This window comes from Camelina sativa, chromosome 5 (assembly GCF_000633955.1).
Source record: "Camelina sativa cultivar DH55 chromosome 5, Cs, whole genome shotgun sequence".
NCBI classification, from domain to species: domain Eukaryota; kingdom Viridiplantae; phylum Streptophyta; class Magnoliopsida; order Brassicales; family Brassicaceae; genus Camelina; species Camelina sativa.
The window spans coordinates 9,265,422-9,279,466 of NC_025689.1; the positions used below are offsets into that span (position 1 = coordinate 9,265,422).

General features: G+C 35.8%; 4 protein-coding genes across 6 annotated transcripts; 1 reads left to right on the forward strand and 3 right to left on the reverse strand.

Annotated features, from left to right (window-relative positions):
* LOC104789051 (ubiquitin carboxyl-terminal hydrolase 1-like) lies at positions 522–3,741 on the forward strand. Its single transcript, XM_010514804.1, has 3 exons — positions 522–1,119; positions 1,237–3,388; positions 3,501–3,741. The coding sequence occupies exons 1-3, from the start codon at positions 522–524 to the stop codon at positions 3,739–3,741; spliced, it is 2,991 nt and encodes a 996-aa protein (XP_010513106.1).
* LOC104786302 (purple acid phosphatase 13-like) lies at positions 3,915–6,533 on the reverse strand. The gene is made up of 6 exons (XM_010511666.2): positions 6,260–6,533; positions 5,407–5,974; positions 5,112–5,332; positions 4,827–5,017; positions 4,467–4,739; positions 3,915–4,246 (listed from the first exon to the last, which is right to left on the reverse strand). The coding sequence occupies exons 1-6, from the start codon at positions 6,531–6,533 to the stop codon at positions 4,130–4,132; spliced, it is 1,644 nt and encodes a 547-aa protein (XP_010509968.2). The 3' UTR covers positions 3,915–4,129.
* Positions 6,730–7,883, reverse strand: LOC104786305 (small ubiquitin-related modifier 5-like). The gene is made up of 4 exons (XM_010511670.2): positions 7,794–7,883; positions 7,448–7,619; positions 7,086–7,232; positions 6,730–7,009 (listed from the first exon to the last, which is right to left on the reverse strand). The coding sequence occupies exons 2-4, from the start codon at positions 7,559–7,561 to the stop codon at positions 6,935–6,937; spliced, it is 336 nt and encodes a 111-aa protein (XP_010509972.1). The 5' UTR covers positions 7,562–7,619; positions 7,794–7,883; the 3' UTR covers positions 6,730–6,934.
* LOC104786304 (UV radiation resistance associated protein-like) lies at positions 7,887–10,812 on the reverse strand. 3 transcript variants are annotated; one of them, XM_010511667.2, is made up of 6 exons: positions 10,303–10,812; positions 9,776–9,982; positions 9,239–9,419; positions 8,907–9,043; positions 8,502–8,729; positions 7,887–8,392 (listed from the first exon to the last, which is right to left on the reverse strand). In XM_010511667.2, exons 1-6 carry the CDS (start codon positions 10,489–10,491, stop codon positions 8,273–8,275), a joined length of 1,062 nt encoding a protein of 353 aa, XP_010509969.1. In that variant the 5' UTR covers positions 10,492–10,812; the 3' UTR covers positions 7,887–8,272. The 3 variants fall into 3 exon arrangements, with proteins under 3 accessions (XP_010509969.1, XP_010509970.1, XP_010509971.1); XM_010511668.2 differs by having other exon boundaries at positions 9,776–10,004; positions 10,303–10,550; XM_010511669.2 differs by having other exon boundaries at positions 9,776–10,016; positions 10,303–10,390.

Consider the following 14,045-nt stretch of genomic DNA (forward strand, 5'->3'; position numbering starts at 1 on the left):
TGTTTCAAAAAGCATCTGTTTTTGCGTTTAATGTCTACTTGACTACAAGTCTTTAGTGTTTCGATTTGTCTTAGATTAATAAAAATCTCAACTTGTTTTTAGTTGTTTAAACCCATGAAAGAAGATTTTAAAAACTGTGGATTTTGAGGTCTTTGTGAGATAGTTTTGACATGCGAAGCAAATTTTTGTGTATACTTCGTAAAAATTTCGAACCTTTTTGTAATGTGTATAAGAATCCTGTGATTTACTTGTGTTTGTTTGATTTTCCTAAGTGTAGAGACTTGGCTTGTTTTTGCTTATTTTGTTGTGTTTGATCCTGTTAGTTTTCTCGTTTTCTACTACTATATATATATATATGCTTTGGTGTATATTTTTTTCTTTTTTTTTGTTTTATCTGTTTATCTCTCTGTTTGGCTTCATTTAATGCTTCTTCATTGTTTATTTGCTAAGCTGTGATTTGATTTATATGGAGGAAGCTAACATGGTTCTGTATATAGTGGTCTTTACGCAGTTTTTGATATATGGTGGCATTGAAGTCAAGGAAGGGTCAAAAGCCTCCAAATTTTAGACGGCCTGCAACCTTCTTCGCCGAGAAGGTAACTAAGCAAAGCGTGGAGATAACTGAGGAGGTTGTTGGGACAATGGCGGAAAAAAGATCTTGTGTCCATTTTGATAGATATGTTAATGTGGATAAGCTGTTGAAAACGATTGAATCCTCTGGACAAATCAAGTGTGGAGAATGCAACGAAGGAGTGCACGTGAAGGGAGGAGGAAGTAAGTGGAGCATGAGTAGAAACAACAGGTTTTGTTTTTCTGCTAGAAAGGCTATTTGGCTTTGCTTGGAATGTGGCGATTACGTCTGTGGAGATGTTGGTTTGCCGACTGGATCTCATAGTCATGTTGTGCGGCACTTCAACTTGACGGGTCACCGTTTGGTGATTCAGTGTGAAAATCCTCAGTTAAGATGGTGTTTCCCATGCCAATCACTTGTCTCTTTTGAGAAAGAAGAGAATGGTGAGAAGAAAGATTTGTTGCTGGAAGTTGTGGAATTGATTAGAGAACTATCTTCAAACACGTTCTCAGCTAGAGTTGAAACTGAAAATTTATGGTCAGGAAGTGGTTGGTTCACTGGTCGTATACGAGAAGCAAGAGAACTATCTTCAAACACGTCATCCGCTAGAGTTGAAACTGAAAATTTATGGTCAGGAAGTGGTTGGTTCACTGGTCGTATACGAGAAGCAAGAGATGGATATGCTGTAAGAGGTTTAGTTAACCTTGGGAACACATGTTTCTTTAACTCTGTAATGCAGAACCTTCTCTCTTTGGATCAGTTACGTGAGCACTTCTTGAAAGAAGATATGTTTGGTGGAGGGCCTCTCGTTTCCTCCTTGAAAAAATTATTTGAAGACACAGAATCAGAGGTAGGCTTTTTCAGGAGTGCAATAAATCCAAGACGCTTATTCTTTTCTGTTTGTTATCAGGCTCCCCAATTTAAGGGATATCAGCAGCATGACAGTCACGAGTTGCTAAGGTATTTGTTAGACGGTTTGAGCTTTGAAGAATCAAGCATGAGGCAAAAGCTTAGTGATTATGATAATGATGATGACAGTTTTGCACATCAGAAACCTACTCTCATAGATTCTATATTTGGAGGTGAAATTTCGAGCACTGTCTCTTGTATGGAATGTGGGCATTCCTCAAAAGTATTTGAACCCTTTATGGATCTCTCCTTACCTATTCCGTCCAAGGAGTCTCCTCCTGAAAAGCAACAAACCCTTTCTCCGGAACAAAAGGTTCATAATAACGAGGGAGTCAGCAAAGATTCAGAAGAACATGATAGTTTTTGGGAGGATATTTTTGGACTAGATACCGAACAAGGTGATATTAGTGATACCGCCCCATCAACTGAGGCTAGAGGAGTTAATCATACTTTGGTAGGTAGTACAGAAACGCTGCTGATACATGATAATGATGGAATTGTAAAACCAGAAACTGTACAAGATGAAGAAGATACACAGTCTGATGAAGACACAGATGAAAGTGAGATTCTCTCAGAGATTGAGGCTCTGTTGGCTGATGAAGAGCTTCCATTGCTGGTTGCAGATTCTCAGATTCTGTACTTGCCTTATAAAGATGACATATCCTGTGATGATAACACAGTTGGAGAAGGTAAAGGTGGGGCTTCATCATATGTGAGCGGCCACCATGTACAAATCGATGAGACTAGCATCTCCTGTAATAATGAAACAGTTCAAGCAAGTGAGGTTGAAGGTTCCTCGTCAAACGTGAGCAGTGATCATGAACCAAAAATAGATTATGTTGACTTTAGCAGTTTTTTTGACGAGCCTGAGATACCTGAAGGACCTGTTTTCAGACTGCCATCTAAAGCTGAAGTTTCTGAAGCTGGTTTTGTGGCTGTCAGCAGTAATGATAAAAAAGTTCAAGCAAGTGAGGGTGAAGGTTCCTCGCCATACGTGAATGGTGACCATGAACGAGACATAGATAATTTTCAATTTCGCAGTTTTCTTGACGAGCTTGAGATATCTGAAAGAGCTTTTGACCGACCGAAATCACAATCTGAAGCTGGTTTTATGGCTATGAGCAGTAATGAGAAAACAGTTAGGCCAGGTGAAGGTGAAGCTTATTCATCATTCATGAGCTGTGACCATAAACAACAAGACAGAGATTATGGACCTGAGATATCTGAAAGACCTGTGTTTGGCCCGCCATCTAAAGCTAAAGTTTCTGAAGTTGGTTTTATGGCTGTTAGCAGCGACTCTGATCCTGAAGTTGTAGATGATTCACCAGTGTCTGTAGATGGGTGTTTGGCTCAGTTCACCAAGCCTGAGATTTTGTCAGAAGAAAATGCTTGGCATTGTGAGAATTGTTCGAAGAACCTAAAACTCCAGCGGTTGAGAGAAAAAAGAGAAACTAAACTAGGATTGAGCAATGGATGGGTGGATGAAAATGAAGCTATTGATGAATGCATAGATGTCGAAAACAGCTGTAAAGCCGGAGTCACAGAATTGCTAAACTGCAAGAAAGAGAAAAACGCTATAGATGATGGAGTTCTGGGAGATTCAGATGCAAAGCAAGATCCAATTACTTCTTATGTTACTGAAACTCCTATCCTCGGTGGAGAAACCATAAGTTCTCAACCAGCCAATGGCTATGAATGTGAAAACTGGGAAGACAGGGCAGTAGATTCTGAGGAAGTGATAGTAAAAAGAGCTGCTACTAAAAGGGTACTTGTAAACAAGGCACCACCTGTCTTGACTATACATCTCAAAAGGTTCAGCCAAGATGCTCGAGGCAGGCTAAGCAAGTTACGTGGCCATGTTGACTTCAAAGAGTACCTCGATCTTAGCCAATATATGGATAATACTAGGTAAATGCCCATTTTCTCTAGACTTAGTAAGCAGAATCTCTTCCTTTAATGTTTTGCCACATTTGGTCTGAACAATCATAAAATCTGCCTTATCCTTTATTACTCTCTTTAGGTTGACAGAAGAAGACCAGCCGGTTTATAGGTTGGCCGGGTTAGTGGAGCATCTTGGGACAATGAGAGGAGGTCATTATATTGCTTACATTAGAGGAGGTGACAAGACGAGGAGGGAGTCTAATAGTAAAGAACCTAACTCATCAATATGGTATCACGCAAGCGATGCTTGGGTTCGACGTGTTTCTTTTGAAGAAGTTCTCCGTTCTGAAGCTTATATCTTATTTTACGAACGTATATGAGAATCCCAGAGGTGGGAATTTTCTTTCTATAATATAGGTGAAGAGGACAAGATATAAGGTTTGACGTTCTTCACAGTTTGTACTGGTGAATTGACTCTTTTGACAACTAAGTTTAAAGTATGACTATAACAGTTTGCCTTGTTTGGAAAGTTATTAAAGTATTTTTGCTTTCAGATATTGTTTTTAATAGTCATACACAAAGTTGCGTTATAAAATGATAACGAATCTTACATGAATTGTGTTTAATAACGAATTGCTGCTATAAACTGATTCTAAGTTCAGAACGAACAGATCCGTGCTAGTTCTAACTTCTAACCAAAGTTGAGTTACAGATGAGGATTGCATAGTTAACTGAAAGAATGTTACAGAAATCATCTAACTAGTTGGTTTAGTTGTAAACCGGGCAAATGTCAGGCTGACGTACAATATATATAATGTCTGCGGCGAGATAGTACTCGTTTTGATTCCGGTTCCAGCTCCACAATGCATCCGTCTCATTCTTCACCTACAAAATGCCAAAAGTAAGTATTAACGGTTGGCACACTGGAACTGGTTCAATCGGAGAAAATAACAGAACGGTTCTGAGTTCATGTGTAAAAAGGCAAAAACTGTGATTTGGAGTCAATAGATTCAAGTACGCTTATGCCTCCAAGGAACTAATCTCAGTAGGTTACTTGAACATCAAGCGATAAAGACTAGAGAGAGAGATCTAATAAGTAACTTACTTCTAGCATACCGAAACCGAAGCTGCTCTCTCTGTATGCGCTATAGTCTGGCTGCTTAACCGGACAAATCTCATCGTTTATAGGCTCTAACGTGAAGTTAAAGCCACTGGCTCTACACGAGTAGTTCTGAGAAGGATCTGGACAATTTCCTGGGTCATCTACATGCTCAATGTCCAGCTTCCCAGCTCCTCCTGCACCGGTTGATATATAAACCGGACCACATTGGTCTAAAGCGTAGTTATAGACTCTGTTTGATCTCTCATAGGCATCAACCTAATTCAGGTTTTGTGGGATAGTTAGTGTAAAGAAGAACATGTTCCCCCAAAAGCAAATGAACACTCCCACAGAACAACACCTTACCTGACTATTGAAGATGATATCAACTCGGTAGCTATAGAGCAAGTCTTCAAGAACTAACCTCATGGATTCAGCTTCTCTGTAATGCCCTTTGAATGTGCTGTACCATGGAAGACTCCAAGTTGCCACAACCCATGGAGTTTCTGATCTATCTATGTTTCTCAGGTCACTTTCAAGCCAAACATACTGATCAGCTGTCGGAGAACAGGCACTAGGCAAAATTAGAAACACATCTCAATTTTAATATAAACCAAAAGAAAGCAAAATCAAAACCTGGAGAAACTTTACATGAATTATCATATGGTGTGTATGAATTAAGCACTATGAAATGAGCTCCTCCCGCGTTGAAAGAATAGTATAACGGTGAGAAAGAACCGCTTTCATTTGAAGGGAATGTGAATCTTGAACTGTATGCACTGAAGGTCAGATTATTATCGATCTGCAGCTCAATCTCGTGATCTCCAGCTACCATCATGGTTGGAACATTAGCCGTGAGTGGCTCCATGTACCTGTCATCAAAACCCCACCAATAATTCAAAACCACCAAAGGATTCACATTATAAATCAAGAATCTTCATTTTACCTTCCCCAATAATCCCAGCGAGGCTGATAAGTTTCTCCACTAGAATAACAAGAATCACAATCAGAAGTACTGGTCCCATTATGGTCACATTGACAAGAACTACAATCTAGTTTAGTGTTATTCGTGAGATAAGTATCAGCGTAGCTGAATCCTCCAATCAAAACCACCAGATCAGGATGGTTAGATAGGATACTTCTCAAAGTAGTTGATGTGTTGTAAGTAAGACCTAAATCCCCAGCCACAACGATTCTATGCGGGTAATTCTCTGATGTAGACTTAGGCATTGTCCTGAAGTAATACTCTTTGCTCATCGCTGATACAGACGGGTCTCCGCATCGGTATCGATACAATGTACTTGGTTTAAGACTTGTGAGTTGAACATGGTGGATGATGCCTGAAGTATAGTTCTTGAGACCATTCTCAGGTGGATATTGTTGGTTATAAACAATAGAATGACCTGTTGCGTATCTGCTTCTAGTAACGACATTGAATTCACGGTACTGAACTATGCTTTGCACAGAGTTAGGATCCAGAGGCAGAGACCCTTCTTCTCCGATTTGGAATTCCCCTGTAGTAATAATTCACAACAACCTTGCTTCAGAGTTCTGCCAAATGCAGAAATAGAAAGAAAAAGCCAATAGTTTATTGAAGCTAAAGGATGAAACCGTTAAGACCAAACATCAGTTAGATCCAGATCTTAGCTCAGAAAGATTACACCTTTATTATGGATAATGAACTTATTTAATGAAACGTTTAAAGTATAAAGATTCGAACTTTTTAGTAGATACCCAAATCTACGGGGAAACAAATATAAAGAAAGAAGAAAAGTTGAAGAGTCAAAAAAAAGAAAGACCTGTGACCCAAGAAATCCAGACGGAGTCAAAGCTGTAAGAGAGAGAGACTGAGATTTGTTCAGGCTGAAACTCTGAATTGGGTTGTAAGAAACTCGGGTCTGATTCTGGCAAGTCGAATGCAACCGGGTTAAGATTCGGGTCGAGCGGAGCTGTCTCGGGCTCGAACGGACCTTCAAGCGTCGTAGAGAAACCATGAACAGTGATAGTAACAGTGGAAAACATAATGACGAAAAGAGACATCTTCATTGTATATTTTACCACCATTTTTAACATAAAAATGTTTTTGTTTGTTGCAGGCAGCGAAGAAGATAATATATAAACTCTTTACCATACAATTTGGTTAAGTCACGGGGACGTAAAATCAACTCCAATTATTTCCCGGTTTACGTTGTTAACCGGTTGAAGCATTATCAATATACCGGTTCTTAGATTAGAGTTTAGACCAAATTATTTTACCGAGAGAGAAAAGTAAGTAATAATTAGTTTTCCTTCAAAATCTAAAAATATTACGAATCAAAATGAACAACTGGACAACAACGTTTCAGACAAAGACTTAAAGAGATTCAACATAACAAAAAACTAAATTGGTGGTAAATAAAATTCTAATTAAAGAAACCCTAAAAGCGCCTCTTCTTTTTCTTTTTCTTTCCCGGGGGACAAATTCCGGCGAGATCTCAACAAGGAGTGTAAGGACCGCCACCGCCTAGTTCCATGACCAACAAGATCTCATCTTCTTCTTCCATCCTCAGCTGTGGAAATTATTATATTTTAATTAACTAAAACACTGTTTAAAATTTCTAGAAGCTTTAAAATATGAGACCAGACCTGAGCAGGAGTCTGTCGTGGTTTGATGGTTTTATGGTTGTAGATGAATCGGACAGCATTGTATTCTATGTTTCTCTTTCGACAGTAAGCAGTCATTAGTTTCTTTAGATGTGCATGAGCTCCAATTTTGTATACATCCTCTGCTCCCTGTTCCCCTCCCAAAAAACAAAAAAAAATGCGTTTTCAATTATTTTATTTATAAATTTGTCAATATATAGAGGTTTTTNAAAAAAAAAAAAAAAAAAAAAAAAAAAAAAAAAAAAAAAAAAAAAGCAAAGATGGGGTTTTGTAAATTTTGGTCATATGAAGAGGAAAAAATAAAAAGAAAAAGAAAAATAATGTAGAAAAGATGAAGAATGGACCTGTTGGTTCTTGACCTTGAGAGTGAGCTTCTGATGGGGTGGTTCAGGAGATCGAGACCTCTTTGATAGAAAAGAAACAGAGAGAGTATTCGTCGTGTCTGAGGAGCTCACCATCGTTGTTGTTGAGAGAACACAAACCTAAACCTTTAACTCTTCTTTTACACAACTCTTTCTGCTGGGTTCCAGAGAGAGAGAGAGAGAGAGGAAAGGGAGTTGAGAAGAGGAGAGGTGAGAAAGTGATGGAAAGTAAAAAAGAGTACTGAGCGAACATTAAAGTACAATCCTCGTCTAACACTCTCATTGGTCCATTTTCTTTCTTTTTTGCTTGTTAAGTTTCCCATCTTACCCTTGGTCTACTGTGTTTTGTTGCCTTTGAATCACCCCATCACAATTCACACTTCACACGTTACACATTCCAACAGTACGTTGAAATTTGTACTGACTCATGCAACAGGCTCATTATTAACTTACAAATTCAAACATATTTGAAATGATACAAAGAAAAAAACCAAAAAAAAAAAAAGGAAAAACAAAAACAAAACTAATACATTTGTTAGAACTTTCAAAAGAACTGTATAATAGACTACGCTTGCTTTTGTTTATTGCCTTGCCCGTCTCTCCAAACCAAAAAACACCACACTTAGAGAGATGAGTCTCATCCTAAGGAGAAGAGTTCCATGTCTAAAGAGTTCTCTAACGAAATAAATAATCTGACCTTTTAGCCTCCACAAAGTGTCTGACTTGAGGAGAAAACAGTGTGTGAGACGGATTAATGGATCGATGTACATGAGGAGAAAACAGTGTTGGATATCTTCTTCATCATCATCATAAATAATTGATGTAATCTGGAGACTGGATGATTCGGATCAGCTCCTTCAGGTTTGCTAGAACCTGACGTGGTCCTAGACTATCTTCCCCCACAAAGTTCAAGAGTTGCTCAATGTTCTGTGATATGTATGATAACTATGATTAGATGAGGGGAGGGGCAAACTATGCATTGTTCTGTTTCAAGCATCAGGAAGAGGAACAAAACCGAAAACTTTCTTTAACTAACCTTGTTTAATAAAAAGACAGCATAGGCAGCTCGAGTTGTATCTTGACCATCCAGAAACAGAGGGAACTCTACGAATTTAGAATTTTGGGAAAGAGTGGAAATTAGAGACATGTCTGATGATGAAGGCTCAATGTAAGGTGCATAGTCTCGAATGTATGTTTTCGAACCACCAAGGCGCAATGGATAACGAATAGGCACTCTCAAGTAAGGAGCTATTAGGGACACGGCCTGCAAAACCCAATTAGGAAGCCATTAGTATTTTTCTACCCAGAATTTTTTAACCATATAACATAATTTAGCAGTGATTCCTGAAAACCAAGCAAAGAGATTTAAGGCTGCACAAAAAACCCAAAGTATAAAGCAAGTTTGGTTAAATCGGGTAAAAGGAAAGAGAACGGAACATACATGGGCTACATATCCTAGGGCAGTTGCCAACTTCTGAACTTCTTTCTTGTCGGTGAAGAAGCTCATCTTTGTAAACGGGGCCATACTAAAAGGCAACCCCAGAATTCTCACGGATCCTTGACTCAGAGGCTTAGTTACTACAAAATCCGTAGATAAATAAATAAGCATGACAAGAAGGTAAGATGCTGCGATTAAGAACTTTTGTCAAACACTCGACAACAAAGGCAAAGTTAGTCCTGATATCAATATCAGACTGAGTGAAGTCAAGATAAAGGCATGCCTTAAAAGTTATTAAATCTTAAATGCTCTTAAACTCGAAGTATACAACTGACCTAATCTACTGCCACCTGGAAATGATTCCAGTTCTTGGTCTTGTGAAGGTCCAGCCTCAATCTTCAAGGGATATATAAATGAAACTTGAGATATCATGTACTGCTGCCTTTTCCTCAGCTTATTCGTTACAATCTTTAGATGTGCATAACCACTTTCACCTTCTAGTTGGCAGTTTGACTCCTATGACAGAAACACAAAAGGCTAAATTGAGTATCTATGATTCAATGATTTACCAATTGGTCAGAGCATGGAGAAAATACTGCAGAAATCAGTTTGCCTTCTCGAAGCAATTATCATCAAATCATTTACTCATAACAGAACTACGAGACAGTTGAATGAAGAAAACTTAAGTCAGGAAACACAGATAGAAATGAAAAAAATGTACTACAAAGATCGGGCCAATGGAACATAAGGGAACAAAGAAGCATGTGAAACAACTAATTTAAAATATCTAAACACGAAGATCCCAACAGGAAATGTACAAGTGATGCATTTGTCTTCCTAAGAAAATTATTTAGCATTGAATGAGGTAATACCTGCAATTTGCTTTTAGCGATGGAAAGAGTAGTGCCGCCTACAAGCAAAGATCTCACTTCTGTACTAAGAATCTCCTCTTTCTTTTTAACATCCTGCTCAGTAACTTTGCAAGAAACTGATGTCTTGTCCACCGACAATTTTCTTGCTTCCAACCTCTGACGCATTTCTTCAAGCTCATTAGTGCGTCTCAATGATTCAGTACTAACCTGCCCGAAATTTAGCCGCCCGCTAATCCGCGGGCTAATCAATTAAAGCTCATTGAGTAGATAAAGTAAGCGATAAGAAACTTCTCACAATAAACTTCTAACAACAAAAGTCACAAATGCTAAGTAGTGCACAACAACAATCACAACAAGGCACTTCTACGAAATTAACTCGGCCACAAACAACACAAATGGTACTCAAAAATGTTAGCTTCATTAACATTCCTTTAGACAATGCCACTTAATAAAAAGCTAAGCTTTCCAACTAACAAAAACCAGACAATGCCCTAAAGTAAAAACACAAGGGGGTAAAGAGAAAAAACCTGAATAAGAGACTCAAGTTTGGGCTGAAGGGTTTGCTTCTTCTCTGTGGCTAACTTCAGAGCAGAAGAAAGACTCCATAACCTCGTGAGCTCATGGTCGAATTCTTCCCACTCTATAATCTTCACATCTTCTCGATCGCTTCTTCTTCTCGAATTTTCCGACAAACTTGGCTCCGTTTCTCTTTCCATCAACAGTTGTCTCGGAATCCACGCAACGCAAGTTCTGGCATCAAGTCTTCAGATCTTTTCATATCATAGGCCTTCGAATTGCATCACCACCAATCTTAATTGAAATCGGATTAGAACCAAATCAAAAACCCTAATTTTGAAAAAAGAAAACAAAACCGATAATCACGTCGAGAGGATGATTTGGTTCAAAGGAAAAGGGCAATGGAAAGCAAGAAACAAATCGGTGAAATGAGAGAACGATGCGTAGGATTGAAGAAGCTTCTCAGGGTTGATTGATTCGTCCACACAGTTTTTGATTTCAGAAAATTTTAAAGTTTGTTACTTTAGGAAAGAGAGACAGAGAAAGAGAAATTTCCGGTTCAGAGATTACCCGAATTACTAAACGGGTGGGTATTTTCTTGTAGCGGGTTACACCGTTCGATCCGCCCCAACTAAAGTGCGATTTTCCTCGTGGAAAGCATGATGATTTCTTAACCGAAGTTGTTTGTACCAAACCAATTCCTTTCTATCGGTTATCTCAATTTTCGACCAATTCTCATGTATATTTTTATTAAAAACTAGATAATTAACATTCACAGTACTATTTTTAAACGTGATATTTCAAATATGGATAATTAATTAATTTTTTTTCAGAAAAAATGAATTATATTAATGATTCAGAAAAGTCATGGTACAAATGTTTTGATAACCAAGAGTGAGGTGAAAAATATCCCGATTAAAAACTACAAGAGTTATAACCAAATTTAGCCAGATAATGAGCAACATAATTGGAGGTTTTTGGAGAGAAGATAAATTGGCATGAACGAAAGCACAAACACCAGTATTTTATATCTTGAATAATACCCATAATAGAGATATCAGAAACTTCTTCATGGATGATATTATTAAGTGTTTCATTATCTCCTTCAAAAACGACATTGGTAATGCCTCTAATCCATGTCTGTTGAAGTGCAACGAGAAGTGCTTTTGCTTCCGCTTCTAAACAAGATGCTACTCGACCTAAAACTGCGGCTCCCCAGCCTTGAGAAACGCCATCACAATCTCGAAGAATCCACCCCTCTTTTAGCATGATTTGTGATCGGATCATAAGCTGCATCGTAATTGCATTTTGTGTAGGGAGCCATTGGTCTTCTCCATGTTTGGCGAGGGATCATTGGTGTGGAATGGTTTGGCAAGGTGTTTCTTTTTACTTTTCTAATGATAAATTAACTAATTAATTTTTGTTTAAGTATTTGTATATCTTCTCAAATATGTAGTTTTTTTTTATTCTTATGTGAATGAGATCATACTGAATATGAAAAAATTGTAACATCGGATCGCTCAATAATTTAGTAATAGATTGTTCCTAGATTAATCTTTGGGATATACATGTTAATTCATATATGTCTTTTTGTTTACAAATTTAGCAGCTTTTATTACAAATTGTATGTAAATAATACTTTAAAATTTAATCACACCAACCATAAATTTAAGCATACAAAGTTAGAGTTTGAAGTCTAAAATATATGTTAAGTATTCATTTATAAAAACTAACTTTTTGGCAAAAAAAAATATTATAACTAATATCACATATGACTTATATTGATATGAAACATCATCCATGAGATTTAGCTACAGTTTTACAATTTTGTTAAAAGGAGGAATTTCAAATATAGCTCTTTTCCAATACCACTTTTTAAATAGAGCTTGCACTATGAAATATGTGTTAAAACCTTATCAATTAGTGGAACATGTGGCTATCATGTTAATTACAGTTTTGACATGTCTGGAGATTTGATAAGAAGATTCAAACTTTATAAATAAAATTAACATTTTTTCAATAGGATAGAGAAATTTAAGTCATTTTCTGAATTAATGTATATTAACAAAAAAGAGTTTCCCATAGAATTATGTTTATAATTTCATATATTTAAAATTATTTAATGTTGTTAATGAATATATAAAAAATAATTTTTTACTAGTATTTATTTCTTTTTAGGATAGGTTTAGAACTTTTACATTATTTTAAAAAAAATCTTTTTAGTAAACTTAGAACTGATCTGTGTGAACATCTTATCGATACAATTGACACATGTCACAATCCTGTTAATAGTTCATTTTGAAAACCGAACTTTATATAATAAGATAAACCTGTATATGTACTTTAAAATAGAAAATAGAATAATTGGTCCAAACTGGGATAACCAGTACGAAATACTCCCTCTGTCCCACAAAAATTGATGTACAAGTTTTTACACATTTTAAGAAAACAATGATTATTGAGTTTAAATATATTTTTTTCTTTGACTAAAGATATATTATTTAATTATAAACCAATAACAATTCAAAATTTTAAATTCTTTTAATGATTACTTTTTGAAGTTTACAAAACATCAATATTTGTGAGACAAAAAAATATCCCAAAGCTTCAATCTTTGTGAGACAAAGGGAGTAATTGATTTGTTGATATAGACTAAAATTCCAATTCCTATCAAAGGTTAATAAAATATTTTAGAGGAAAATATTTTCGATGATAAACTGTGACATATGTGTAGATTTAATATATTCTTGAACTTGTTTCCACTGTTTTACAATATTGTTAGATTATGAAATTATCATGATTGTTGTTTATTAAGATATGAATTGCAAATTTCCTAAAAATAATGAAAGGTAGAGAATCTTTGAATAATTTTTTCCATGATATATGTAAGTAGGTCTTCGGTACCAGAAAAAAATGTCTTAAAGAATTATGAGACAACAAATTTTTTTTTTTTTTTTTAAATAATTGTTTTTGTAATGGAGATCATTGATTTCTGAATTTGGAGCTTAATTATCCTTTATGAATTTGGAGTTTAATCATGAAATTAATAAAAAAATGAATGGAAAAATGTTTTATTGTAAATTGAATCAAATTGCTAATTGGTTAAGGGTTTAGAGTTTAACAGCACCAATTACCTGAATGTCATTGCATTCAATAACATAATCTACGTTTGAAAGAAATAAAAACTATTATATCAACCATATGTCCGAAGTAGATTTCACGGAGTTGATATATACACATCACTTCGAAAAAATGAGTATTAATCATTAAATATTTATATCAAAAATCAATTTATTAATTATATCAAAAAATCAAATATTTAATTTATAATAATTGAATTTAGCTTTTTTAGCAAAAATAAAGATGATAGAGATTATTTTGACGTCAAAATAACCAAACAAGTTTATATGAATGTAGTCTTACTTATTTGCAGGTTTATGTGAATGTGATTTATTTATTTAATCTTAGTTCATATTATTCTCATTACATGTATTTTAGAATCTTTTTGATACATTACCTATAAGAAATAGAATATGAGAAAGTGTATATGTGATTGGTTGATATTCCACTGAAAAACCAATCATGTATATTTTAACATTTTATTTTAATATTTTGTTATAACTAGATGGATATTCGTGATATACATTTCAACTTGATGTATGTTGTACCAAATATGCTCTCAAGCCTTCGAAAACTTCACGTCAATCATTTGAATTTTTAAATTTGAGTTGTAATAGGTTAAGGTCAGCATTTT

Bases quoted from the DNA above. Each gene is read 5' to 3' on its own strand.
- LOC104789051 (XM_010514804.1), top strand. From the start codon at position 522: ATGGTGGCATTGAAGTCAAGGAAGGGTCAAAAGCCTCCAAATTTTAGA. The intron at 1,120-1,236 runs GTTGGTTCACTG...GTCGTATACGAG, and splicing joins AAATTTATGGTCAGGAAGTG to AAGCAAGAGATGGATATGCT. The intron at 3,389-3,500 runs GTAAATGCCCAT...TACTCTCTTTAG, and splicing joins CAATATATGGATAATACTAG to GTTGACAGAAGAAGACCAGC.
- LOC104786302 (XM_010511666.2), bottom strand. From the start codon at position 6,533: ATGTTAAAAATGGTGGTAAAATATACAATGAAGATGTCTCTTTTCGTC. The intron at 5,975-6,259 runs GTCTTTCTTTTT...TTATTACTACAG, and splicing joins CTGGATTTCTTGGGTCACAG to GGGAATTCCAAATCGGAGAA. The intron at 4,740-4,826 runs GTAAGGTGTTGT...AACCTGAATTAG, and splicing joins ATATCATCTTCAATAGTCAG to GTTGATGCCTATGAGAGATC.
- LOC104786305 (XM_010511670.2), bottom strand. From the start codon at position 7,561: ATGGTGAGCTCCTCAGACACGACGAATACTCTCTCTGTTTCTTTTCTA. The intron at 7,233-7,447 runs GTCCATTCTTCA...GGAGGGGAACAG, and splicing joins TCAAGGTCAAGAACCAACAG to GGAGCAGAGGATGTATACAA. The intron at 7,010-7,085 runs GTCTGGTCTCAT...TAATTTCCACAG, and splicing joins CACGACAGACTCCTGCTCAG to CTGAGGATGGAAGAAGAAGA.
- LOC104786304 (XM_010511667.2), bottom strand. From the start codon at position 10,491: ATGGAAAGAGAAACGGAGCCAAGTTTGTCGGAAAATTCGAGAAGAAGA. The intron at 9,983-10,302 runs GTTTTTTCTCTT...AATTTCGGGCAG, and splicing joins AACTTGAGTCTCTTATTCAG to GTTAGTACTGAATCATTGAG. The intron at 9,044-9,238 runs GTCAGTTGTATA...CGGATTTTGTAG, and splicing joins TCCAGGTGGCAGTAGATTAG to TAACTAAGCCTCTGAGTCAA.